At 51.1% G+C, this 27,884-nt stretch overlaps 1 protein-coding gene across 1 annotated transcript; it reads left to right on the top strand.

Annotated features, from left to right (window-relative positions):
- The first annotated feature begins 600 nt into the window (after positions 1-600).
- TMEM151B (transmembrane protein 151B) lies at positions 601-18,029 on the top strand. The gene is made up of 2 exons (XM_034764645.1): positions 601-690; positions 14,700-18,029. The coding sequence occupies exons 1-2, from the start codon at positions 601-603 to the stop codon at positions 16,137-16,139; spliced, it is 1,530 nt and encodes a 509-aa protein (XP_034620536.1). The 3' UTR covers positions 16,140-18,029.
- The last annotated feature ends 9,855 nt before the right edge of the window (positions 18,030-27,884 follow it).

The raw sequence follows: 27,884 nt of genomic DNA, 5'->3' as shown, positions 1-27,884 counted from the left end.
GGTTCCTGCGCTCGCCCGAGCAGCAGCCACGCGGCGGGGCCGGGTTGCGGCGAGCTCGGCGGCGCTCGCGCACGGCGCGGGGAGGCGGGGTGGGGCGGCGCGCGGGGAAGGGGGGGGGTCCCTCCCGCGGCACACAGGGAGGGAGGCAGCGCGGTGGCCGCAGCCTCAAGGTCACACTTCTCCCGGCAGAGGGAGAGAGAGGAGCGAGGGCGGCCGCGCTCCCCGCCCCTGCCCCCTCCTCCCACCCCCGTGCTCCCCGCCTGCCCCTCGTCTCCCCCGCCCCCTTCTCCCCTCCCCGGCTCCCCCCGCCCGGCGTCCCCGCTCAGCCTCGGGGGCTGCGGCAGCCCGGCCACGGACTAGCCCTGCGGCCGGAGCGCGCTGTCCATGGTGGGGCGGCTGGGCTGCGAGCTGCCGGCTGCCCGCCCAGCGGCGCGGGGCTTTGGGGCCATGCCGGGCACGGCGGCGGCGGCTCCCCGGCGTCCCGCGGCGCCCCGCTGCTTGGCGAGCGCCTGGCTGGTGGCGGGATAATGCGTCTGCTGGGCGCCAGCGCTGGCCACCTGGGAGGCACCGCGCCGGGGGGCCGCCCGCCGCCCCGCCACCATGTCCCCCCCAGCCTCGGCGGCCGCGGCCGGCGAGAGAGGCAGCAGCACGTCGGTGCCTCCGGAGGAGGCGGAGGGGGGCCGAGAGGAGGTGAGGACAGAGCGACCTGCCCGCCCCGCCGGGCGGCTGCTTGGCGCTCCCCGGCTGCATGCGAGCGGCTTTGCATGGCACGGGCATGGCAGCGCGCTTGAGGCTCCGCTCCGCGGGGTCACACCCCGGCTCTGACCGGGCCGGGGCTTTGCATCCAGGTACGGCAGCTTCCGCTCGCCCCAGGGGCCGGGCTGGGCCCGGGGGGGCAGAGAGGGGCACCCCGCAGTGCAGCCCCTTTCCCGATCCTGGCTCACTCGGGCCGGGGCCGGGGGATTCCCAAGGCCCCGCTGGCAGGGGGAGGTGAAGCCTTTATGGGCGCTGGGGGACGGGGACCATCTGGGAGCGCGGAGCGGTGCAGACCCCCGGCTTGGGGGCGGCTGAGAGCTAGGAAGGACGGGATGAAATTGAACAAAGGGAAACGTAGGCTGGATGGAAGATGCTGGGGAATCCTCCCTCCCATAAAGTGCTGGAGCCCCAGGGCCTGGCACAAGGCAGTAGAAAATAGACCTGTAGGGATCCCTCCAGCTCTGGTTCCCCGGGGCTGGACAAGAGGGGACATAACAGGGCTTCCCTAGCTCTAACTTGTATGGTTCAGTGGGTAGGAGATAGTTAAGACTGGCCAACGACATGGAACCAATTTTCTATTGGTGTAAGATGTGCAAGTAGACTCTAGGTAATGGAGTCCTGCTTCTTACACCAGCTGCAAATTTAGGCTGATGGGGTCTCTGTAAGGGACTGTGCCAGAGTCTGGTGGGTAGCAGTGCGGACTTGCCACAGCTAGGGGAAGCCCTTGTCTGCCAGCTGGTCCTCCTTAACCCAGTTACCTCATACCTGACAGGGCAGGTTTAGCCAGCCTGTGGGTGTGAGAAGATCTATCTAGATAATTACCATCCATAGGAACGATCCAGTTCTTTGCCTGCTTACAATCTATACATCCCTCTCTCCGTTCTCGCTCTTCTTTCATTCTGTGCTTATCACCATGGTAGCTGAGCCTGTACTGCTCTGAACTGGAACAACCATACAAACACAGGATGGAAAAGCTCTGAGGGGAGGCAGGAAATCTGGATGCGGGGGGAACATGCATAGGATAGCATGGAACGGTTGACTGTTTTGGGAGGCAGAGGACCAGATGAAAGCACCAGCTTGTTGTTCCCGCCAAGGGGAAAGCACTGGGCACTGACCTGAAAGGTGTTGGCTTATTGCGTTAGAAGGAAGTTGTGGTGCCCAGTAAGAATATGGGAAACCCTCTTGGCAGCGTGCCGGGGGCCAGCATGTAAGTGCATGATTCTCCCTGAAGGAAGTTGGACTGGCACTGGGGAAGGGGGGTTGTTGATGCGCAGAAGCTAGAGGGATTCCCCAGCTGCTGCTCCATCAGGCACATCAGGGATTCGGGATGCAAGGGAGATGCAGCTGCTCTTCGTGTGCTTTTCTTGCAGGGGAAGGGATTGAATGCTGGGGAGGCATGAAGTGCAGTCTAGAGTAGGCTAGGAGCCATGTGCCCTCTGGCTCCAGGAATGCTGCTGCGCTGTGGTCATCTTGATGGGCCTTCTTGCAGAGTCCAAGCATCAGACACGGAACAGCAAGGAGCTAGCTGTATGTGCTACAGGCAGCCAGAGGCATGGGGGATGCTGGGGAATCCTTTTGTTTACCAGAGAGAAGCATGTTCACTTATTAGGGTCCCCAGGAAATGAAGCAATATTGACCAGGATGACCCACCAATGATCCGTGGGGCAGTGCCATACTGTGAGCACCTGTCTGGGGATTAAAGACTCTGGTCTTCTAGCTGTGGGGTTGGTCCTTGCCTGAGCTATCTGCTCTTGGAATACACACAGCCAGAAATGCAGTTAGTCAATACCATGGGAGAGAGTGACTCCAGCTGTTCTTAAGAGCCACAAGCTGAGTAGGGGTGCTGCTGGGAGGGTGGGGTGACAGTTGTTGGCTGCTGCATAATCCCAGTATTCTCTGCCCTCCGTTTACTTGGGAGGCACACACGCGCACACACACACTTTTCTAAAAATGTGTTTAATTGTGAACGCGTTCGTGAGAGATTCGAGCACCATCTGGAGTAGGAAAAAGAGGGAAGGACAGCGAAGCTATGCATGTGCCGCACACACAGCTCTGCTGCTGCCCCTCACTCCTGACTTGCACCCCTCCTGCTATGCCAGGCCGGTGTTCCCCACACACAGCTGTCCCGCTGACCCACACTCCCCTGACCGCCTTGCCCCATTCCGTGACCATTAGCCTCCTGAGTCCAGGGCTTCTCTTGAGCAGATGCTGAGAATTTGAGCGAAACTGTGGGGTGATTTTGTATTGTAGGGTGATGCTTAGCCTGGGTTGGGACAAGGTCCCTCACCTCTTTAGACCTGAACAGCCAGGTCCCCAGAGGGAAGGCTGACTGTGATGCTGCCTCAAAGGGAACCGAGTCCCTCGCTGATGGCGGCGGGGTGTCCTTTTTTTAAGAAAAAACACAACAGTGTTATTTTCATGTAATTATAGGGACTGGTGATTGGTGCTGGAGTGAGAGCCCTGGAGAATGACAGCCTCTATGCAAGAGCAAGTATAACATGAGCCATGCCAGGGTCAGCATCCCTCACACATGCCATCCCCTGCCTTGGGGACTGTGAGAAGATAGTCTAGTCTTTGATCTTTCTGCTGAGGCTGCCAACAAGGATGTCAGTATAATATAATCCAGTTCGGGCTGACAGGAGTGGTTGAGTCTGGTACCAATAGTGCAAAAAGCATGAGCTACTCCACTGCTTGAGCTAAAGGAGTATTTCCCTTAGCTAGCAGCTATAGTAGGCTCTTATCTCCTTATGTGGAACCTCCATTAGAGAAGGACAAAGCCCCTTACTCTCTTAGCGTGGGTTACACAGCCATGCTGGCGTTTTTATAATGTTGACAGCTGCCCTCTGGGAACCAGGTAGAGATACCATGTGCTCATTTCACATTGGTACCAGACAGCCATCGCACTGTGGTGACTTTTGATCCCTACCCATCAGGCCAGACCTGGAAAAGCAACATATCCCCTCAAATGCCCAGTCACCACAAAGGTTAGGTGGAAGCATTGCTGCCTCCGTGCAGAGCCTGTCCGAGGCCTCTGGTCCTGTTGGGGATGGAACATTCTTACACTGAGATTAGCAGGACATGCTGCTGCATTCACTGTTCACAAAGACCGAGTCCCTGAGGAACATGCCCAGTTCCCAACTGTAGGTGACCATTGGGCAGAGCCTGTAGGGGACACTGGAGAGAAGGGCAAGATACTGGACAACATGGAGATGAAAGTGAGGGGAACTACAGTTGCTCTGCCCTCTTTGATGGTGCCTTGCATTGTCACATCCCATACCAGGGCACTGATTTCCCCGAAACCTGGTACAGTTTCGGCCACTGCTTTGTGTAACCCCAGGGCTGCCTGAGGGCTGGAGGGAATCCAAAAAATTCCTGTCTGCCACATGCACATTGGGCTGAACTAGTACCACTCCACTCAGCCATGAAGTTCCCCCAGGGACGACTTTGGCCCCTCTCCCTATCACACTAACACCCAAGCTCTCAGACTGTGGCCTGCTTCTGCAGAACCCAGTGCCATCCTATCCACGCTGATGAGGTGCAAGTCAGATCGGATTCTCTCAGACATCCATTTGCGGCAATTCCAGCCTGTCCCCAACCTCAGCAAGCACTGAAGCCTGGGAATAAGCTATGGGTTCCTGCCCCCATTCTCAAGTGACTTCTGTGGGGAGAACAAACCCTCCCCACATCCTGGTGTAATCTGGAAGCCGTGGTATCACTGCAGCAGGTTCCCTGCAGCAGGTCTCCCTCTGTCCCAAATGCACAGCTTTCCCCTTCCCTCTGCAGTTGGCAGCACTGCCAGCCTTGAGTGAGCCAGATGTTTCCTCTGGGAAGCATCACAGCGAGGGTGTAGGTATGCGAGGCACAGCTGCAGGGTTTGCTCAGATGGGGGCTGACACCCTCACCAAGTCAGACAAGAGACAGCCAACCCAGAGGCCAGCCCATTGAAGTCAGTGGGGTTTCCCAGGTGTGACCCTGGGCAGAGTCTGGCCCCTCCAAGTCTTGTTCTGGGGATTGGCTGCTGCAGGGGAGGCACAAGGCTTAATCTCTTATCTGATGTAAGTAAATCTGCAAGGCAGAGCCATGGAAACTGCTGCTAATGACTCCCAGCAGATTAACCTGCAACTCACTGCCACTTTGCTCCATGCAGAAGCCACCTGAACCCCACACTGGTGCCTTGGGGCTCATGACTTCAGCATTTTGGAGCTCTGTCTCTGGGACACATAACCCCCTCAAACTCCTGGCCAGGCCATACTTGGATGACACTGGAAAGCTGAGTGGTATAAGGTCATGGAGATGGATTGGGAGGCAGGTGCGTGTCCAAAAATCAAGGATGTTCTTTGCTGGTGAGATGGAGGGTAGGTGAGAAATCCTTTTCCCAGCTCCCTTGCAGTTGATCTGTTTCTCCTAACCTAGCCATCACATCGGGGGGGTGTGGGGGGGGGAGGGGCGGCAGCAGGGAAGAACTGTTGGTGCAAAGTTGGGCGTGGGTTGGGTCCATTTAGGGGAAAGTGCAGGAGTCCAGGTGGCAGGGAACAGTTTGGGTCACTTGTTAAGTAGAGGGGTCATAGACATGGGAAGGGTTGGACTGTTTGGAAAGAGTTCTGACCAGAGCAACAAGTCATCTACAGAGCTCAAAGAGGCTCTCAATTTGCTTTGTATTCAAAGTTGGAGCAGCAGGGAGGGTAGGAATGGAAAAGGGCTGGTTAGGCCATTCAGCTAGTCTCCTGGGAGCTGGGTTGTCCCATACAGCCCATTCTGCAAGGCTCCATATGCTCCCACGTGCTGGAGAAGGAGATTCCCCAGATCTCCAGGTCAGGGAGCCTTTCAAATAATTTAGTCCAAACGATGACTTACAATGTCATTTTATTCCCCCACCTCCTGCTCTCCATGTTTCTTTGAGTCACTTCACTGCTAGGTATAAGTTCTGCTCCTGTCAGCCCCTGCAGCAGCCATTGCAGGTGGAGGCGAGGAAGATAGGGTCCATTCTGCCTCAGGCATCAGTAGCAGCATTGACTGCTTGCGTTGGATTTCAGCATCTTTAATCTCGGTGATGATGTCAGAGGCAGAACCCGGGTGAAGTAGCTATTGTTGTGTCAGGGCATGGAAGGTGAAAATAGTAATGTCACCCTTTGCCCTTCCCATCTGAGCACCTCAAAGCACTTCAGATACATCTGTGAACCCAGCCTCCACAGCCTGCTTGGCTCAGGATCATTATTCCCCTATAGAGTGGGAAACTGAGGCACAGAGAGATGAAGGGACTTGATCAAGATCATGCAGTGAGCCAGTGTCAGAGCCAGGGATGGAAGCCAGGAAGCTTGGCTCCTGTCTGTTAGTAGTAGAAGAATCTATACGTGCAGGTGTAAGAACAGATTTGCTAAGCACACCAGGATGTTAAGAAGTACAGCCAGTGGAGGATGCTTACAGTGAACTCAGCTAGAGGGAAACCCTGTTTACAATGAAGTAGAGCAAACTTCTCGCCTCATTTCATTGGTCTGCAGTGGGCAGATCACGGCAGCAGTCGTAGTGCAGTCTCCACTGCTGAGAGAGAAGCTGTTCTGGCAGTAAAGGGATTTCCCCTATGCCGGCTTCTTTGGTGTTCTGGACTTTTCCATATCGCCAGTTCTCTTCCTTAAAGCCAGGGGCCCAGAGGAAAAGCCCCACTTGCTTGGTAGTCCCTGCGGGCAGCTCTAGTAGCATTTCCATCTGGGGCGATAGCTTTGGAGTTGTGGGTCTTTCACCGAGAGTAAACTCGCAGCATAGAGAGAGAGAGAGAGAGAGAGTGTGTGTGTGTGTGTGTGTTTGTGTGTGTGTATATATATATATATATATATATATATATCAGGGTTACTGTGACCCTGTAAAGCACTGCAGTATTTAAATGCTGCGTAGTCTCGGGAGGAGGCTGATGCGTGGACTAGAGCTCTACTGAACCCAGCTCCTGGGATAAAGGCTTTGCCTGCAGCGCTTCTGATGCTCTGGATAGGTAACTGCAAAGGGCTTCACCTTGGACTTGCCCCAGGGCTACCTGGAAGCTTCCACAGGTGGTGTCTGCTTCCTGAGCAGGGCAGGCCACTGAGAGCACGTCACACCCTGCACTGGCCACCAGGTGAAATTCAACTATCCCCAACACCACACATGGCCTGGGGCTCATTTCCCTCCAGGACTGATGCCCCAACCCCATTCTGCCAATACAGCACATTGAATTATTTGGTTGATTCCTTTTCTCTGTTTGTGAGTTACCTGCAAACCAGGCCTGATTTCTGCAAATGTGCTCATCGTTTCCCATTGGCTAGTGAACCCCATACATACCTTGAGATTAGCATGGATCTTAGGGATCTGCCAGAGGCACAAGGCTACCCTGCTCCAGGGCCCCCTGTGCTCTGATGCCCTTCAACATTACAGGAGCTCTCCTGCTGTGTCATAAAGCAGACTCAGGAATTCTGGGTCAGGCTGTGCCCCATAATCTGTGAGAGGGAAGCTGGGGAATACCTCTTGGATGGCTCCCTTCTGCACTGTGAAACCTCCCAGGCTGTGAGGCTCTGCTGGGGAGCTGGAAGAGGGAAGGAGAGGGCCCTGGCACTCCTGTGATGCTGCAGCGCTGCCAGGGAATAGAGGACAAAGGGAACTCCTGCAATTCTACAGAGCAGGCTGAGCTAGGGAGCAGAGCATAGGGGGAATCTGGGAGATCTTATAATGCTGGGCAGGGTTGGGCTGAGCTGGCAAAAAGGACATGGGGGTGGGGGCAGAAGAGAAAGCCAGGGAGATGTTGTGGCTGCACTACAGGGCTGAGGAGCTGAGAGGATTCAGCACGGCTGTGAACCAGGCCCTCCCACTAGGTGCGCCCTTCCTTTTTCCCCGTTCTCCTTCCTCTCCCTTTTTGCTTCATTCTTTCACTCCCTGCCTCCGGAGCCCTGCAGATGTGACACTGATGCAATTCTGTGTCGTGATTTAGAGAAGGGCTGGGACTTGCTTCTGTCAGATCTGAAGTTCCCAGCTCCATCACACACAGAGCCAGCCCCCAGCTTTTTGTGCTGAGGCTGTTGCTTGGAGACTAGTTCTGCCCAAGAGACCCATCCCCAGGCTCTAGAACCCAGCCAGCTCCTCCATGCGCACCCTGGGAGTTTAGCGTTCTTCATACTCCAGGAGCAAGAGAAACACAGGTTCCCGGTGGAAATGTGAAGGGTTTTATCCAGCCACCGTTCCCCTCACTGCATGCGCCCCGGCTGCATTTCTCTTTGATGTTCTACACACAGCGCTCTGTGTTCCACTCATTAAAGGCACACTCCGAGGGTGGGAATCTCACTGCAGCAGAGTGAAGAAATCTCAGTGTTCTGAGCCAAATCCAGGTGCCACGCTATTCAGTGGCAAAACTCCCATTGGCAGCAGCAGGACCAGAACCTGGTTTGTAGGGTCACATTTTGGCAAGTTTCAGGAGGAAGGATCAGCATTTTGGAGACCAGGTCAGGACTCATGTTCTAGCCCCAGCTTGGGGGAAAGGGGTTGTGGTTAAAGCACTGGATTTCTCGATTCTATTGCCAGCGCTGCCAATGATTCATTGTGACACCCTGGTTCAGTTCCCTCCCTACTATGTGCCTCAGTTTCCCCTCTCTACTGGGTGATACTGGTACTGACCCAGCTCCTGAGAGGGGAGGAGGGTTATGAGACTGAATTCATTAGTGTCTGTAAAGCACTTTGGGATCCTTGGATGGAAGGGGCCAGAAGGTTGTTATTGAAACAGCAGGGCAGAGGCTGTGCCCGTTGAGTTTGCATGCACACTGCTGATAGTACATTCATTCACTATGCACCAGGACAGAGGAAACACCCCAGGGTAAGAAGCACAGGCACCGGTTCCAGTCGGTGAGGCTAGACCCCACACGTTCTACACGTATACAGTGAGCTTAGCTAGGTGCACGTGGGCAGATCACAGTTTAAGAGCAATAACAGTCATAGGCCAACATTTCAGGTTTTGTAAATGGTGGGAGATGGTCATTGCCTATGCGCCATCCCCTGTGCACCTCCTCAGGGCAAAGCATGGCGCTGCATCCACTCAGCCTCAGTTTCCCCAACAGAATTTCCAGCCAGCTCTGGTGACTTACATGGCTCAGCCCTCTGGCCAGGTCACCACAAAAGTCCATCTCCCTTCTGGGGTAGCAGAATCCAAAGTTACAGTGCAAAAACGCCAGATAAAGGAGACTTTGTACCAGCTGGGCCTAGTTCTGAGCTCCTACAGTGTTATTTGTTCATCCCCCAACCCTCTTTACTTCAGGTGAGGCACCCACTGCCATGACCTGGCTTAACAACCATCAGTGGATGCCAGGTATATCCAAATAGTCCCATGTCAGGAGCTTCCCTCCAGGGAAGCTCTGACAAGCTGCAGTCTCATTCAGTGCCTCACTCCAACTACTTTTCTTTCCCCATGAGAGCTGTTGGTCTGTTTTCCTATCCAGGCAGCCCCTAATTGAGCCAGCACTCTTCTTTTTAGCCCCTTCCTTCAGGCCTGACATCCACAGACAGGAATAGCAGGTGGGGCTGAGTGAGCTTCCAGTAGCCCGTTAACCCTTTTCAGGTTCGGGTGGGGCTTGCAAGCCCCCTGACAGGAGTTACAAAAGAATTTAAATGCAAACGGCTAATTCTAGATAAATCTTATCAGAGACCCAAACAAATAACAGCAGCATCAGTGGGTGAGTACATTGATACCACTGCCCTCATGTGGACCAATATTGTCTCATTATTTCCTTGTACTCCCCCATCTATCTGTCTGTATCCATCTTCTGTCTCTTGTCTGATACATAGATCGTCAACTTGTTGGGGCAGGGACCGTCATTTTGTTCTGTGTTTGTACAGTGCCTAGCACAATGGGGTCCTGGTCCATGACTCGGGCTCCTGAGTCCTATGGCAATACAAAGAAATAATAATAATAATAATTAATAATGGAGAAGGTTTATCTAGAAGCAGCTGCTTACCTTACCTAATACAGAAGAACCAGGAAGTGAAGCTAGCGAAGAGAAGCATACATAGTGAACAGACAGCATCAGTGTAGCCAAATCAATGAGATGTTAAAGTTTCTGTCCATTTCAATAGCCTCAGGTGCTGTCAGTAATGCAGGGAAGGTATTGAAACAAATAGGGGATTATTCTTTTGACTGTGTTGCTGTAAATAACGTTTTAGATTCCTGTCACATTCTTCATCCCAAAGCACGTGACTGGGCACATGAAGGGACTGCTCCCCTTTCTGCTGAAATGCAGCCACCTCTGGGGTGGGATTCCACAGCCATACTCAACCAACACTATATTTTATAGGAGGGGAAGTAAATAATAACAATATTATACATTTACAGGGCCACATAACAGCCAATCCTAAAAGTACAGGGGCTAGGGCACCACTGGAGATGTTGAGAGGGAGATAACAGGAGGAGAAAGGGGATATTTTTGGCCAAGGGCATTGGGGCAAACTGTGATTCTTAGAAAAAGTGTGGTGGGATCTTTACCATCTCTGAAGATCATTCGGAGTCATGTTTGTTAGGGCCTCATCTAAATACAGAGCTATTTACATGCACTGTCAACTGCAGGGAGCCCAGCTTCCCTATCATGGAAAAACAATAACGTAGAATTGCTGCACAAGTTCAGCCCTGTGGTCCACCTAGCCCAGTATCCTGTCTGTGACAGTGGCTAACATAGGCTGTTTCATAGGAAGGTGCAAGAAACTCTGCAGTGGACTGTTATGAAATTACCTGGCCCCAGGTGAAGTCTCCTCCTATCCCTATCAGTTAGAAGCTGATGCATGTCCTAAAGCAGAAGGGTTTCTATCCCTTCTATTTTTGTCTCCTCTCTAATGTAACCCTGGATGTTTCCATTATTCACATAGATGTCTCATAGACTCATAGACTTTAAGGTCAGAAGGGACCATTATGATCATCTAGTCTGACCTCCTGCACAACGCAGGACACAGAAGCTCACCCACCCACTCCTGTAACAAACCCCTAACCTATGTCTGAGTTATTGAAGGCCTCAAATCGTGGTTTAAAGACCTCAAGGTGCAGAGAATCCTCCAGCAAGTGACCTGTGCCCCACGCTGCAGAGGAAGGTGAAAAACCTCCAGGGCCTCTGCCAATCTGCCCTGGAGGAAAATTCCTTCCCGACCCCAAATATGGTGATCAGCTAAACCCTGAGCATGTGGGCAAGACTCACCAGCCAGCACCCAGGAAAGAATTCTCTGTAGTAACTCAGATCCCACTCCATCTAACATCCCATCACAGACCATTGGGCATATTTACCTGCCAATAATCAAAGATCAATTAATTGCCCAAATTAGGCTATCCCATCATACCATCCCCTCCATAAACTTATCAAGCTTAGTCTTGAAGACAGATATGTCTTTTGCCCCCACTACTCCCCTTGGAAGGCTGTTCCAGAACTTCACTCCTCTAATGGTTAGAAACCTTCGTCTAATTTCAAGTCTAAACTTCCTAATGTCCAGTTTATATCCATTTGTTCTTGTGTCCACATTGGTACTAAGCTTAAATAATTCCTCTCCCTCCCTGATATTTATCCCTCTGATATATTTATAAAGAGCAATCATATCGCCCCTCAGCCTTCTTTTGGTTAGGCTAAACAAGCCAAGCTCTTTGAATCCCCTTTCATAAGACAGGTGTTCCATTCCTCGGATCATCCTAGTAGCCTTTCTCTGTACCTGTTCCAGTTTGAATTCATCCTTCTTAAACATGGGAGACCAGGACTGCACACAATATTCCAGATGAGGTCTCACCAGTGCCTTGTATAACGGTACTAACACCTCCTTATCTTTACTGGAAATACCTTGCCAGATGCATCCCAAGACCGCATTAGCTTTTTTAACGGCCATATCACATTGGCAGCTCATAGTCATCCTGTGATCAACCAATACTCCGAGGTCCTTCTCCTCCTCTGTTACTTCCAACTGATGTGTCCCCAATTTATAACCAAAATTCTTGTTATTAATCCCTAAATGCATGACCTTGCACTTTTCACTATTAAATTTCATCCTATTACTATTACTCCAGTTTACAAGGTCATCCAGATCATCCTGTAGGATATCCCGGTCCTTCTCTGTATTAGCAATACCTCCCAGCTTTGTGTCATCCGCAAACTTCATTAGTACATTCCCACTTTTTGTGCCAAGGTCAGTAATAAAAAGATTAAATAAGATTGGTCCCAAAACCGATCCCTGAGGAACTCCACTAGTAACCTCCCTCCAGCCTGACAGTTCACCTTTCAGTATGACCCGTTGTAGTCTCCCCTTTAACCAGTTCCTTATTCACCTTTCAGTTTTCATATTGATCCCCATCTTTTCCAATTTAGCTAATAATTCCCCATGTGGAACCGTATCAAATGCCTTACTGAAATCGAGGTAAATTAGATCCACTGCATTTCCTTTGTCTAAAAAATCTGTTACCTTCTCAAAGAAGGAGATCAGGTTGGTTTGGCACGATCTACCTTTTGTAAAACCATGTTGTATTTTATCCCAATTACCATTGATCTCAATGTCCTTAACTACTTTCTCCTTCAAATTTTTTTCCAAGACCTTGCATACTACAGATGTCAAACTAACAGGCCTATAGTTACTCAGATCACTTTTTTTCCCTTTCTTAAAAGTAGGAACTATGTTAGCAGTTCTCCAGTCATACAGTACAACCCCTGAGTTTACTGATTCATTAAAAATTCTTGCTAATAGGCTTGCAATTTCATGTGCCAGTTCCTTTAATATTCTTGGATGAAGATTATCTGGACCCCCCCGATTTAGTCCCATTAAGTTCAAGTTTGGCTTCTACCTCCATATCCTCATTCCCATTTGTCTTCCTACTATTATCCCTAAGCTCCTCATTAGCCTCATTAAAGACTGAGGCAAAGTATTTGTTTAGATATTGGGCCATGGCCAGATTATCCTTAACCTCCACTCCATCCTCAGTATCTCATTCTGCTAAGCTCTCGCTTGACTTGAATGTTATGTCTTGGAGCAATGAGTTCCAAAAGTTTAATAGTGCTTTGGGTATAAAACCTGAGGCTATGTCTACACTACAGAACTTATGCCAGCATAGCCCTCTGGTGTAGACACAACATATGCCATCATAAGTTTTTCTGTTAGTGTAGGAATACCACCTCCCCGAACAACATTGTCTAAGCTGACCAAAGCATTTTCTGTCAGCATAGCTGCATCTACACTGGGGTTTTTGTCAGCATAGCTACATCACTAGGGGGTGTGGTTTTTTTTCACACCCCTGACTGATATTGCTATGTTAGTATAAGTTTTAAATGTTCACTCCTATGTGGCCTAAAACATGGAGAAGGGGAAGAGAACTAAAGTCATTCACACATTGTAATAACAATGGACAATGCATCAAAGCGTCTCTGCTTGCATAAGCTAGAGGAGACTAGCAAATCTAAGATCCCAACACCCCTTAATGACTGCTTTGCTAGCAGCTCACAGCTGGGGTCCCACATTCTGGCTCCACTTGCGACGTCTTCCTGGACACTGCTGTGTTATTTGATGTGCATAGGTTCACGCCCCAACTTGCTTCGCAATAACTTGCCATAGAAACAACCCATAAGTAGGGTGAGGCTGGACCAGTGCTTGAATGGGACATCTTCCAGGAAGTGGTGTAGGTTCTTCATTGGGAGGTGCTCTTCCTGAGTTGTTACCAACTCCTAGTAGCATGGCGTTATGGGGTGCTGTAGCACAGGTGCTGTGTTTTAGATGAGGTGTAAAACTGGGATCCTGCTCACTCCTGTTCATTAAAGATCCCTGAGCAATTTTCTCAAGAAGGGTTTTCACCCCTGGGTCAGAGCCAAATTCCTCAGTGCTTGACGGAAGGTAGGGGAGTTGCATGTTAAAGGCCACTGTTGCAGTGATGGGGGGAAACTCGCACATTAGAGGTTACTGTTGCAGTTCCAAGGGTGTTGGGGAACTTGCATGCGAGAGGTCACTGTCACAGTGCTGGGGGAACTTGCACGCTAGAGGTCACTTCCATAGTGCGGGGGAGCTTGCATGCTAAAGGTCACTGTTGCAGTACAAAGGGTGGGAAACTTGCACTCTAGAGCACTGTTCCACTTTCAGTGCTATTTGTGTCAGGCATTGTTGGAGGAACAGCCCGAGGGATTTACAACCTCTCCGGCAGAAGAGCCTTTCCTGCGGCTTGCAGGTTAACAGCTGGACTGCCATACATGCTGACAGCTGCCCCGTGAGTGGAATTGCTGCTCAGGGGAGCACCTCACTGATTTACACTCATGGCAGGCAGCGAGGAATAGGGGACGCAGCCACTTAGCCTGGGGCTGGAGCCTGCAGTAACTGTGAATCATGGCAGAGGCTTGCAGGCAAGCCGGGCAATTACCGTTCTGAATCAGAGGTGGGATTGCCCTTCCCTAGGTGTCCTGGAGGACATGGCATTGGCTTCAAGTGACAGAGGGGAGGGGGTGGGATCCTGACTGCTCTGCTCTTTGATGCTAGTTCATGAATGGAGCAGTGAGACCACAGTCAGTCTGGAGGGGAGGGTCATATTTCCATATCTTCCAGGCAGGGACAGCATGCTCTGTTCACGTTTCCTGGGAGAGGAGGGCATGTTGCAACCCTGGAAAGGCAGGAAGTGGGCACCGACTCCCACTGCGGTAGCCAGAGGCTGCACAATATGGGAATTGGGCATCAGTCACACGGAGCATCATCCCGGGATGAAGCACAGACCTCTGACCCCTCTCGCCTGCCAGCTGAGAGGATTATCCCTGAGGAGTAACCTCTAAATGGGATCTATTGCCTCTCTGAGGATGGCAATCTGGGATTCATTCTTTAGCCAGTTAATTGCAGGAGCTAATCAACGCTCTGTTCAGCGGGCTGGCTTTCCCCTTTCTGCTGCAGGCTATTAACTTCTCCCCCTGTTCTCTCTCCCCCTCTTCCCCGGTTCCCCTGGGCACCTGGAGCAGCAGCGGCCGGTGAAGCAGTCCCTCAGTAAGTCCCTCTGCAGAGAATCCCACTGGAAATGCCTGCTCCTCTCCCTTCTCATGTATGGCTGCATGGGAGCTATGACCTGGTGCCATGTGACCAAGGTCACCCGGCTGACCTTTGACAGCGCCTACAAGGGCAAGTCCATGATGTATCACGATAGCCCCTGCTCCAATGGCTATGTTTACATCCCCCTGGCCTTCCTGGTGATGCTCTACGTGGTATACCTGGTGGAGTGCTGGCACTGCTACACCCGCAACGAGCTGCAGTACAAGGTGGACGTCGAAAGCGTGCACGAGCGGGTGCAGAGAATGCAGCAGGCCACCCCGTGCATCTGGTGGAAAGCCATCAGCTACCACTATGTCCGGAGGACCCGGCAGGTCACCCGCTACCGCAATGGGGATGCCTACACCACCACCCAAGTGTATCACGAGAGGGTCAACACCCACGTGGCGGAGGCCGAGTTTGACTACTCCAACTGTGGGGTCAAGGACATCTCCAAAGACCTGATGGACCTGGAGAGCTACCCAGCCACTCGGCTCCGCTTCACCAAATGCTTCAGCTTTGCCAATGTGGAGTCCGAGAACTCCTACCTGACCCAGCGTGCCCGCTTCTTCACCGAGAACGAGGGACTGGACGACTACATGGAGGCCAGGGAGGGGATGCACCTCAAGAACGTGGATTTCAAGGAATACATGGTGGCCTTTTCAGACCCAGACAACCTTCCCTGGTACGTGTCCCACTACGTCTTCTGGGTGGCTGCCCTGCTGACCCTGTCCTGGCCTCTGCGGGTGCTGAATGAGTACCGCACCTCCTACGTCCATTACCACGTGGAGAAGCTCTTTGGGTTTGACTTTGTGGCCGTAACACCAGCTGAGGAGCGCTCCTTCTGCAGGAGGATGCCCCGTGTCAACACGGTGGACAGCACTGAGCTGGAGTGGCACATCCGGTCCAACCAGCAGCTAGTGCCCAGCTACTCAGAGGCCGTCCTGATGGACTTGGTGGGGCTCTCCAGCTGCACCAGCTATTCCGCTTGCAGGTACGGGGGCTACCGGCAGAACTGCGAGCGGTGCCACAGGACTATAAGCAGCTCGTCCATCTTCTCCCGCAGCGCCCTGAGCATCTGCAACGGCAGCCCCAGGATCCCCTTCAGCAGCAGCCGCTTCTCGCTGGGCCGCCTCTATGGCTCCCGGCGTAGCTGCCTCTGGCAGAGCCGGAGTGGGAGCCTGAACGAGCAGAGCTGCCCAACCGAGCAAACCCGGCTCTCCAGCCAGGTCACAGTGGAGGAGGAGGACCCTCCTGCTTACCAGGACGCCCTCTACTTCCCCGTCCTTATTGTGCACCGCAACGAGGGCTGCCTCAACCACGACCACCGTCACCTCCACCGGAACGGGTCCTGCATGGAGACCTCACTGTGAGCGGAGGGCGGCAAGGATCTCCCTCTTGATCACCGTGTCTCCAGACACAGGGACTTGGGAAGTGGGGGGATAGCCAGGAAAATGAGGCACCAGTGGCCCACTCAGCATGTGGGATGGAGAGGTCACTGCCTCTTGGTCTCCAAGGATAGGCTCAGCAGCTGCTGCATTTGCCACATGGCTCCTTTGATGTCACGGAGGAGAGGGTGGCAGCAGGATGGGCGAGCAGCAGCGCCATCTGTGGCATGGCACAAAATGACAGACCGACGACCACATGCAGAAAATGGTAGAAAAGAAAGGACTGAAAGCGGGAGCTGGGTGCTGTAGTTCCACTCTCTGCCTCAAAAGGCCCTGGCTGGCTGGAATAGTGCTAAATGACAACTACTGCCCACCACCCTGCTGCACCCGTGACCTCCGCCCCTCTCCCCCAGCGCTGCAGACTTATTCTCCCGCAGAGGGGTCTCGCACGGGGCCAAGGGGAGCAAGGTCTGGCAGCACATTCCCTTTGGAGCAGCAATTAACTCCTCATGCGCCAAAGATCCTGGGGCACCCAGGCCCATAGAGCTGAAGGGCAGTTTAGAGGAAATACTCAAGACCACAAGGCCAACTCTTTCCTCCTTTTGTTGAGACTGCGCTCCGACTGTTACACTGTCCTCAGCTGCTGGGATGGGCATTGCCATCAGATGTCTCTTTAGAAAGCCTCAGCACTCCAGGGCCAAGAATCGGCATCGCCTAGGTAAAGCTTAAAGCATTCCAAGTACTTTTCCATTTGGGGTTGCAAAGAGCAGGAAGCAACAGGGAATCTACTGAGGAAAGGCCAGACCCGGCATGAGAGCGCAGTCACAGCATGAAGCCAGTAGGTCTGGCAGGAGAAGGCCAAGCCTGCAAAGCAAACCCAGGAGACCTTTGTGTGCTGGGAGTCTTCGGGAAGCCAAAGACACCCGATGGGGAAGGGGTGAATTGGGCAGCTGGGGACCCCCAGGTCTTGAAGTGAGCAAGGTCTAGTCATAATTAATTCAGCCAAGCAAGGAGTCTGGCGTCCAGGGAGGTTCTGTTAGGTTCAACTGCAGTTTACCTATGAATAATAGAAGAGCAGGTTGGCAGGTCTCGGGGAGAGTGAATATTACATGAAGTCAAGTTGGCTCCAGACTCCAGTCATTAATATGAAGGGAAGCTGGGTTTGGCACAGAGCTCTGAGGGCAAGGAGAGGCTAGAGATGGGTGGTGATGTAGAGAGGCCCAGAGTTTCTGCTGTCCATGCTGGTGAAGGGAAGGGCGGCTAACAATCTGAAACAATGCAACCCCTTTGGCCCATGTGGTTACAAAGCGGGCTCCTCTCAGCATGATCCTCAGCTCCTGCGCCCCACGCTCCTCTCCGAAGGGTTTCCACTGGCTCCTCAGGGGACTACCATAAATAGCCTGCCCAGCAATCTCTTTAGGGTGCCTCCCTCATAGCACAGCCCAATGGGCAGAATCCTCTGGCTGGCTGAAAGGTGAATGGACACAATCCCATTGAAAATACTCCGCAAAGGTCATGCTCCCAGGTTCCGTACAGAGTCTGCGAGCAGGTTTACCAGAGGTAAAAGAACCCACCAAGCCCTGAGGGCATGAGCCAGTTCCCTGGGAGGAGCTAAACATCATCAATGGTGGCATGAATGCAGCTCCCTGCCCCGCTCTGGGCAGAAACAGAACCTTCAACTCAGGTGTCTGCAGCAGGAAAAACAACAGTTCACCTTTCAGGTGCCAGTCCTGCGATGGGATCCATGTGAGTCGCCCCATGCATCAACATAGAGCCCCATTGGTCAGTGAGGGTCCACCTATGCAATCCAATAGCAGGATCAGGGCCTAAATGGGTCACTTTCTTTAAACTTCTCCTTGAAACTAGTGCATAGTGCATGTGTGTGAGATCTCCTGCTCGGTTGGGCTTGTGGGTGAGGCCATTCAGGAGTCGATCCTACGTACTCATGCTCCTTATAGACATGAGCAGTCACTTCAAGTCAGTGGTTCTACTCGCCACGGGTCAGGGTGGCAGGATCAGGTCCTCAGAGAGCAGCAGCAGTGACCACACAAGGCATTTCTTCTATGCTAAAATACAGAGGGTGGTTAGAAATGAGGGGATCATTTTTGGAACAAGCTCAAGGAAACCCCTGATGGCCCATTACCTGGCTGCAGTGAGTTGCTTTGTCCCACGGTCATGTCACACTGGGGTCTGAATGTAACCTTTTTTATAACCCTGGAATGGACTGACCACGGTTGCCCCCCTTTCACCACTTCATATGCACATACCCAGAGGGATCGGAGTCTCAGCATGCTCCCAGTCCTGCAAACCCTTACTCATGTGAGGAGTCCTTACTCACTGGAAGCAATGAGGCTACTCGCATGAGGAAGGATTTGCAGGATTGGGCCCATAAATACTTGGTGGGAGGAGGGAAAAAGGAAAAGTTATCAAGGCTGAACTGTTTTTTTTGTAGAGATCTTTCAAAGTCTGTGCTAGGATGTGAGAAAGGGGTGATGAGATAATGCCTCTTAGGCCCACAAGCTCTGGGCTGGCTCTGTCTGTATTGTCTTCTCCATTAGAACATCACCGCACCTCTTGAACTCATTATAGGCTCACCAGTTTTCCTAAGGCCCCTTTTCTAATCAGCCAGCTGGTCTGTGCTTGTTGAATGGCCAAGTTCTGGCCTTGGCCAGTGATCACCCCAGTCCCTGCTGTCCATCAGCCCCGTTGCAGTCCCATCATCCACCATGGCAGAGAACTGCATGGAGCAATTCCCACCCCTAGCCAGCAGCAAGCTTTGAACCCAAGCAGCAGCATAGTTCTCCACTGCTTGAGCTAAAGGACCAACTCCAGTAGCTGGCAGCAGCAGCAGGCAGGAAACGTCTATCCCTCTGCAGGTCTGCTACAGAAAGGGGACAAGTAACACACTGAATCATGTGTTACATTGCATTTGGTTCAGCCAGACCTCCCCTGGTCCATTTCGGCATGTAATGTGCTGTACTGTTTCACTGACTAGATCTCAGTGCCTGTACCACTTCCTGCATCCCCCGCCCCTCTCCTCAGTAATGCTGTTGTGTTGGTCACTTTCCAGAATCTGACCTACCTTTAGGGGATTTCTCTAATAAGAATTAATACTTCACTAACTTCTCCCCTCATTTCCAAGATAAAGATCTTTCCCCATGTTACTAACAGGACCTGAGACTGTTGGATCTGAAAGAATTTTAAACATCTCATTGACTTTCCCCCATCGCTGATTAAGTTTATTCTCTGTTCTGCTATTACTCAATTAAATGAGGCTGGTCAGTTTCACCCTGAGTTTTCTAGTCAGTTTCACTTGTTCTCAGGTACTAAAACAAAGACTGTTTGAACTGAAACTTTTTAAAGCCTCATAGTTCCATTCAGATTTTGTCTTGTCAAACTCCCCTCCTCCCCCTACAAAACCTACATTTTGGGCTTAAATGGCATTTAAGAACTGGTAGGTTTAAATAACCAGGCCCTAGGCTATCCTCCTGCTCTTCTGTTTCCATTGTTGTCTGCACACTATGCAATGCTTCTGCCAAACGGACCTGGTGGAAGTGGCTACAGCTCCACTGGCTCCTCTTATACCAATTGAATTTGGCTGCCTGTGCCTCATTCTCCTGCCACTCAGGGCCCAGTGCAACTCCAGTTAATGTCAATGGAATGGCTCCTAGTGACGTTAATGGGAGATGATGGAATGTGCCCTTGTGCCTTGGTAATGAGGAGTATCCCCACTGAAGTCAATGGAGTTAAAATGGGCTGTGACTGGGGTATGTGAAAGGGGACTCGGGCCCTCTTGTCCTTCTCCAGCTGTTCCATTTTAAAACTGCTCATGGCTTAGATTAGGCTACCCTTGCCATTCTTCTGTGCCCAGGTGCCTTAGATCCATGGATTTATCATAGGGGTCAGCAAGTCTTTCAGTTCCCTTGGGAACGGGGAAGCCCACAGAACAGGGGCAGGTTAGAAAGCTTTACTTGCCACATCCTTTATCGCCAGCAGCAAAACTCTACTAACACTCTGCCCATTAGCTTTGTCCAGTTCTGTTCACACCAAGATTCTTTTCCCCTGGGTTCAGGTTCATCTTGGTCCTTAGGGCTGGTCTACACTGGGGTTGGGGGATCGATCTAAGATACGCAACTTCAGCTACGAGAATAGCGTAGCTGAAGTTGACGTATCTTAGATCGACTTACCTCCTGTCCTCATGGCGTGGGATCGATGGCTGCAGCTCCCCCATTGACTCCGCTTCTGCCTCTCACGCTGGTGGAGTTCTGGAGTCGACGGGGAGCGCGTTCGGGGATCGATTTATTGCGTCTAGATGAGACGCGATAAATCGATCCCCGATAGATTGATTGCTACCCGCCGATCCGGCGGATAGTGAAGACGTACCCTTAGATAGCTCCATTTTCACCCACACCACCCTCAAAGACTCGTTGTGGAGATTGTCCTACCAGCCAGCAAGACTAGGCTTCTTCTGGACGCTGCTGCTGACGTGGTCAGAGGGGCTCTGCAGAGTGAGGGGACCCACCCACTCCCCCAGCACTTGGGACTGAACTAACTTCCCCACTCCCAACCAAGTTCATGTTTCAAACACAGCTTCCCCATGTGGCACCATTAGGCTCGCTAATGCTGCTGGGAGAAGTTTTGCCTGGAATTCTCCACCACCCAAGCCTGGGCCAAGATTGTCCAAGATTGCTTGAAGCCCCTCCAAGCTCTCACCCCACCTACCCCTCTGTGGACTGAGATGTTGCCTCTACAATGTCCCGAGCCCCTGCTAGCCCCAGGGAGAGAAAAAGTGGGTTCAGTAATCAAACCCAGGCCTCCCAGAGAGCAGCACTTGTACTGGAACCACTAAGCCACCGCTGATTTGGGAGCACCTTTAAGAGCAACATGACATCTCATAGGCCAGCCCCCACTTCTCCTTCAGCAACAGGGAGCAAAGCTGCCCCCTGGAGTTTGATCTCCCGCCATGAACTCCTCACCCAATTCTGATCCCCACTTTGAGAGGAAGGCAATGAATAGCCCTAGCTCCCCTTTCCCTGAGCCACCCTTTACCTAACGGTGTTGGCAGCGCACAGTGGGGCCAGGTGCTAGGATACATGGGGAAAGCTTGTGCCATAGACGGGAGGTTAAGCACGAGGCATCTCAATCTGATGAGGAAAGGGCAGACTCGGCCTGCGTCTGTGCGTGACCGCACACAACAAAGGCTCTGACCAGCTCGGCTCTGCAGCCCAGCTGCCTCCTCCTTGCTCTCCTGACGCTAGCCCTTTAATAAATCCAGCTGTCCACTTGAGTTAAGATTCTCCTCCCCCATCAGATAAGAGATTCTCACCATGTAGCGGAGGAGTCCCCTGGGCTGAGGGGAGGAAATGCTGAGATCAGTGGCCAATTAATCCCTTTCAAATCCAGCAGCTTCTCCAACACACTGCCTTTATTCTAAGCGCTGCCTTAAGGCAGATGGCAGCATGCAGGGCCAGCGCTCTGGGGTATCTGCCTATCACCCCTGCATCCTTCCTGTGTCCCTTTGCACTTGCTGAGATTCTGCTGAGAGGATGATGACGGGAGCAGTGCAGCTGCCAGCCTAGGCACTGGTACACACTAGAAAGTACCTTGACGGGAACAGTCACCCAGCCCGGGTCCCTAGGGGGCTGAATCAGAGCAGCTCCATTTGTATGGGACTGTGTCTCATCTGACTTTCCTGGACCCCAACGAGAAGGCTATGTGGGGGAGAGGGGCTCCAGTTCCCTCCTCCCCCAGTCCTGAGTTACAATGGAGTCCGGCAGGTGCCTTGCCTGAGAGCATGAGCAGGGGCTAGGATAAGCCCTTCCAGCCCAAGCATTTCCCCCCCTGGGGCAGGACAAGCCACGTTCATGAAGGGACACCTGGCTGCCAACTCTAACAGCATAGTGGATGTGCTGCATCTGGGCACGGGGCACAGCCAAGGAGGCTGGGGGGAGCAGGGATGAAGGCAGGAGATGGCCTGGGCTGAGGATGAGAAACCTAGAGAGGATGGGCTTGAACCAGGGACTCACAGATGTTGCCCCTCCCTCTCTCCCTTTCGACAGGCCATTTAGTCCAGCCATTCACCTGGGGCCTCAGTCCAGAGTTCAGTGCACCACCCTTACCCCCCTCCCCCATATTCCTATCCCAGGGAGCTGGGGGGAGAGAATAGCAGCATCCAGAACTGGTGCATGTGTTTATGAAGGAGTGAGGGGGCTAGTAGACGTGTGTATCCTGTTAAATGGGAGGAGCGAGGAACCTACCATGTGTCCAGTCAAGCTCACATGAATGGGGAGATGTTTTAATTCTCCAAGGGACACAAATTATTTACACTGTCAGCACAAAGAACCAATCCTCCAGTCTGTGTGGCAGTAACCACCACTTGCATTTCATCCCGTCCCGGTTGGGATGGGACCCAGGGACCCCCATGTGGCTATAGGCTTAGCAGCACTGTCTGAACTGGCCAGGTATCCATTCTCCCTGCAGTCTAGTGTCTGATCTCAGCTATGTCTGTGCTGGTGATGGTGATTCCTTTGGCAGCTCATTCGATTGCCCGTCTGCTCATCTCATGGTAGCATGTTGCCTGATATCTAACTTGAATTCTCCCTGCTGTATCTTAATCCTGTTACTTCTCCTCCATTGACTAATGAGAGTAATTGGCCCTGTTTCTCTCTGGAACATCCCTCTCTCTATGAGCAGACCTGTACCCTCTCTCTTCAGCCTTCTCTTCTCCAGAGCCCAAGTGCCCACTTTCTTCCAGGATCTTATTACACAGATCATGTGCTTGCTGGACTGTGCAACCTTTTCCTGTCCAAAGATTCCTTCCTTGTATCCTACTTGTATCCAGCCCTGAAGAAAGCCAGCCCAGGAGAGGAGAAAGGGGCAAAGCAAGGAGGGGCCATTATCCTGCAAGCTGAGGCTCATCTCAGGGCTGATTTTCCCTCTTCTAACAGCTCAGCAGAGCTCTGCAGAGTGATTTTGCTCTCCATGTTGTAGGTGCCTGGCGCTGTTCTCCCTATATGTGTGGAGAGCAGAGTGGCCCCACCCCTATGGCCCAGATCCGAACATATCCCTTAGTGAAGGTAGGAGCACGCTGGAGCTGGGTTGCAAACAGGGCTGCCTGGGGGGGGCATGCAAGTAAGGCCCCGCAGGGGCCCCCACAAGAATATAGTATTCTATAGTATTGCAACTTTTTTTTATGGAAGGGGCCCCCGAAATTGCTTTGCCCCAGGCCCCCTGAATCCTCTGGGCGGTCCTGGATGCAAAGTGAGGGGGAAGGACAGGGTAAACTTTTTTCATCCCTGTCCCACCCATTGCAGTCTCCCATATACTGGGGTTTGTTCTTAGCACAGTGCTTGACAGAGCAGGCTTTTACCCACGGAACACGCTGCTTGAAACGGGACAGCAGCCAGGCCCTTCTCTTCCCAGCACTTGGAGCAGCTAATACAGCCTTCAAAGAGAGTAAGGTTAAATAATACTCTTGAGCTACTTTGCGTTTCCTGTTGCTGCCAACATACTTGCCATGCAAGAACCTGTCAAGTAGTGTAGGCCCCAAGGCACGCGTGTGTATGTGTGTGTTTCAGCCAACCCTAATCTGAATAGACATATTGCCATAATTTTAGCCATTATCATTTTTCCTTTTGAATCTTCCCCAACAGCGCTGGGTTCCCAACCATTTTGCTAGTGCAGTGCAAGGAAGTGAAACTGACCAGCCTCGTGTCATTGCCTGTGCAATGCAACATGTCAAACAAACAGTACTGATGAGGACAGCAGGTGAATTTTCATAATGTTCTTTCAGATTTAACATTGGCAGGCACTGTTGATAAGGCAGGGAGAGGAAACCCCTCTGTATAGCCAACCCCAACCATTCAAATGTGACAAATATCACCCCCCCCCCCCCCCCCCGATACATAGCCTGGCTTAAAAAGGATAGGATTTTTAAAAATAAATACATTTGGGGTTCTTTTTATCTGCCTTTAGGTCTTTGAGCCTTTACAAGTCACATTTTCAAGCTTTTCTCCCCAACCACAAGGACTTAGAACTTCCTTTTTTCTTTAAATGAAAGCGGAGACCCTCACCATATAATGTGACTCCCAAGAGCTGGAGCTTGACGAAGAACACCAACAATCAGGGGAGTTGACAACACTGCTTTTAAGACCTGATTCTTGACAATCCAAGGCAGTGCTGATGGCCAGCAAATTTTCACTATGGAAAATGTAGAGGCTACTGTTTGCTTGACTTTTTTAAAAAAAAACTCTTTAAAAATACTCACAATCCAGAGAAATAGCCCTTTGCTGCCCTTTGTTTCCCAAAGAATTAGTTAACTTTTCTCATCTTTTCCCTGTGTTCTGATTAGGCTGAAGTAGCAATGGAGGGCACAGGTGATTTTCTCTACTCACTACCTGGGAAGCAGGCGGGGGAAGGGTACTGCATATGCTCAGTGGTGACACTGTTTAAGAAGAGCAAGATGGCTGACACTGCGCATGTGAGTGGCCTTTACATGCAGGCCCCCATTCTGCAACGGGCTCTACAGGAGTGGTCCTCTGCACCTACACAGAGTCCACTAGGGGCCTGCCTGTAGGGATTCAACTGTAGGATTGGGGCCTTAATCTTTAAGACAACAAAAAGGGTGAAAAGCCAAGTAGCACCTGGTTTCAGGGGCAATAACAGTATAATATCGCCCCTCTGATTTAAATATTACTCCAGGGGTGAAATAACATCCTTAGCCTTTTGTTCCAGCCATTCTGATTACAACCCTGGTAATTTCTGTTTAATTATCACACAAGTGATACTTTACAGCTGTCAAGTTTAAAACCCAGGCAGTGGAGCTGATACTGTCCTGCAGTATGCAGTGAGAAGTGCCGTATGTGTGGTGGAGATCCGAAATATTACTGCACCAGCCAGAATTCATATTACCAAACCATGGGCTGCCATAGAGCTCCATACAGAATGAATGCTTTTAAAACAATTAAATTAGTCTTTGTTGAAGAAAATAAAATCTCTGGCTACTTGGCTCTATGCTAGCCAATAAATGGCCTGTGATTTAAACATCAGGCCAGTTGTATATTCCAACTGAAATGCGCATGTTGGCACAGAGTTCACATAGCTTGGCGGTGTGATATGTTGGGTCATATACAATTTGGGTTGTTTTTTTCTCCTCCCCTTGCGCTAACTTGAATGGATATAATGGGCATTTTGGAAAGAAGGGAAAGGGGTATAGCCAAGGTGCAGGTAGAAATTAAGGGGCTGTGTTGAAGCCATTGGAGCTTCACAAGGGTGAATATGGCCCATCTTCTCCACTTGCCCTTGAATCCAGACTAATCAATCCCTTGCAATATTTATTTTATGACTGGAATTAACATTGGGATTTTGGTGAATAAATCACCTTACAGAATCTACCTGGTCTTCAGCAATGGGCTTGTGAGATCCAGGTACCCCAGTGGCCAACTTGTTGTCAGGAGGTTCTGCTCTCCTCCCTCCGTCATGGAACCTAGAGTTACACTTTGAAGGGGAATGTTATGCCCAAGGATTTGATCTCGTCAGCTGCATTGAAACAAACAAATTGACCACTGCCACATAGGGCCAGGAGCCTTCTTCTTCCAAACATCAACTCTTCCCAGCCAGGACATGGCATTTTCCACAGCCTTCCTGCCTACAAGTTCCAAGGTCTAAACTAAACTTGGAAGAAGCCTCACGTACTTCCCCTTCTTGTTCTTTCCATGCCTGGTCTGTCTTGGGGGCAGTGTCTTTATGAAGTCCAAGGAGATCATCTTCCTGCAATCCACAGCCAGTCTCTACCAGCAGGTACATCACCCACCTATGCAACACTTTCAGAAACTGCTGAGGCTTCAGGAGTCCATACCAATGTGCAGTATGTGCTTCTGGCACTGGTGACAAGCACAACGGCCTTTGGAAACCAATTGGTTGTTGGTGGTGGTGTTTTGTTTTTTTAATACTTAAGACTTTTAATGGGGAAAATGAAACTTTATGGGAACACATGTGCCCTTCCGGAAACATCGCCAGTTCTTGGAACTTTGGGGATTTTGTAGATCACCCACTGTGATTAGACTTTAGTGGACTTTGCAGAGCAAACACACACACACACACACACACACGGTCGCTCACTCTCCCTCAGTGCAAGCAGCTTCTGCAATCTTAACTATTCACTTAGTGAAAGAAACACAACATAGCTACAATGTGTCAAGATGATTTAGTATTTGTATCAGTCACACGATTCTAGTGTCCATTAGCTGCACTGTCAGCTGACATCTAATGAGTTCTGACTTTGGATGGCAGCCCTTGAAGCAATCAGGGTGAAAAGGATTCAAAACACAGGCCTGAGAATACAAACAAGTCTCCAGAAGCAGGAGCAGATGCAGGAGATCAGGTGATAACAGATGGATTCTTCCTGTTCAAGTTAGGGAGAGAGTTTTTTGATCAGATTTTTCTTCTGGGGAACAATTGGCCCTGAGTGATGAGATTGGATGTGGGGAGGTGGAGGTGGGAGAATGACGTAATAGATTCTGGGCAAGTCTACGCTACAGCGCTACATAGACACAGCTGCACCGATGCAGCTGAGCGGCTGTAGCGCATCCGGTGTAGATGCACTATGCTGACAGGAGAGTGCTCTCCCATCGGCATAATTACTGCACCTCGGTGAGAAGCGTAAGCTATGTCAGCGGGAGAGCATCTCCCACTGACAGCTCCAGTGCGGACAGCGCAAAACTTGTGTCGCCTGGGGGAGCGGGGGCTTTTTCCACACCCCTGAGCAATGTAAATTAGATCGACTAAACTGGTAGCGTAGACCTGCCCTCTGAGAGAGACATGACGAGATAACATCTTTTATTGGATCAACTTCTGTTGGGGAAAGAGACAAACTTTCAAGAAGAGCTCTGTGGAACTCAAAAGCTCGTCTCTTTCCCCAATAGAACTTGGTCCAATAAAAGATATTACCTCACCCACCTTGTCTCTCTGATATCCTGGGACCAACACAGTTACAACAGCACTGCCAACTAATGTATTCTACAATTCTGTCAATACACTGTAGAGCTGGTTGAAAACAAAAAATCCCAATAAAATGCGTTACAGGAATTTCTCAAAAGTTATTCCTGTTTATTTTGAAGAAGAAGAAGAAGAAAAAAAAAAGAGCTAGAGAAAAAAAAACCTGAACAATTTTTGGTGAAAGGTTTTTTTCCCCTTTTTCCTTTTATGCTTAAAAATTGAATTTTTGATGAAAAATGTATTCAAACCCCTCACAATTTGAAAAATGGCAACCAGTTCCACTAAATAGTCAGGCCTCAAGGAAAAGAGAACAAAACAGAAGGGGAAAATAGAGAAGGATAAAGTTGCAATATCGATAGCATTCTAGATGGGTCGGGTGATCCAGAATAGATGCAGGTGTCTGAAATTCTCCTCTGCAGTCATCCAGGATCTGAAACGGTCACAGACGTGTTCCATCAAAACAAACTGGCCTGGTGCATACGCACAGCTAGCGGGGTGGAGGCCTGCACAGAAATTTAAGTTGTGGTTTTAGCTCAGACTAACCCATTATTTCCTGCAGCAGTTCAGTAAATGACAAAATGGTGCCTGTTTCTTGGGAAAGGAAGCTGACCTCTGGCCTTGTTTGTGTGGAGGTGGCTGTGGAGTTCCACATTTGCTGCAGTGAGTGTATGAGCAATGAAGGGCAGGGATAGAAAGATGGTGCCAACAATGTGGTGAGAAGTGTTTTAGAACATC

Source organism: Trachemys scripta, chromosome 3, assembly GCF_013100865.1.
Source record: "Trachemys scripta elegans isolate TJP31775 chromosome 3, CAS_Tse_1.0, whole genome shotgun sequence".
Taxonomy (NCBI): Eukaryota; Metazoa; Chordata; order Testudines; family Emydidae; genus Trachemys; species Trachemys scripta.
Note: the sequence above shows the minus strand (reverse complement) of the source record. Positions and strands in the feature narration are given on the sequence as shown.

What these genes read in the sequence shown, in the direction of transcription:
- TMEM151B (XM_034764645.1), top strand. Translation starts at nt 601, where the DNA reads ATGTCCCCCCCAGCCTCGGCGGCCGCGGCCGGCGAGAGAGGCAGCAGC. An exon ending in CGGAGGGGGGCCGAGAGGAG is followed by an intron (nt 691 to 14,699) that starts GTGAGGACAGAG and finishes GGGCACCTGGAG; the next exon opens with CAGCAGCGGCCGGTGAAGCA.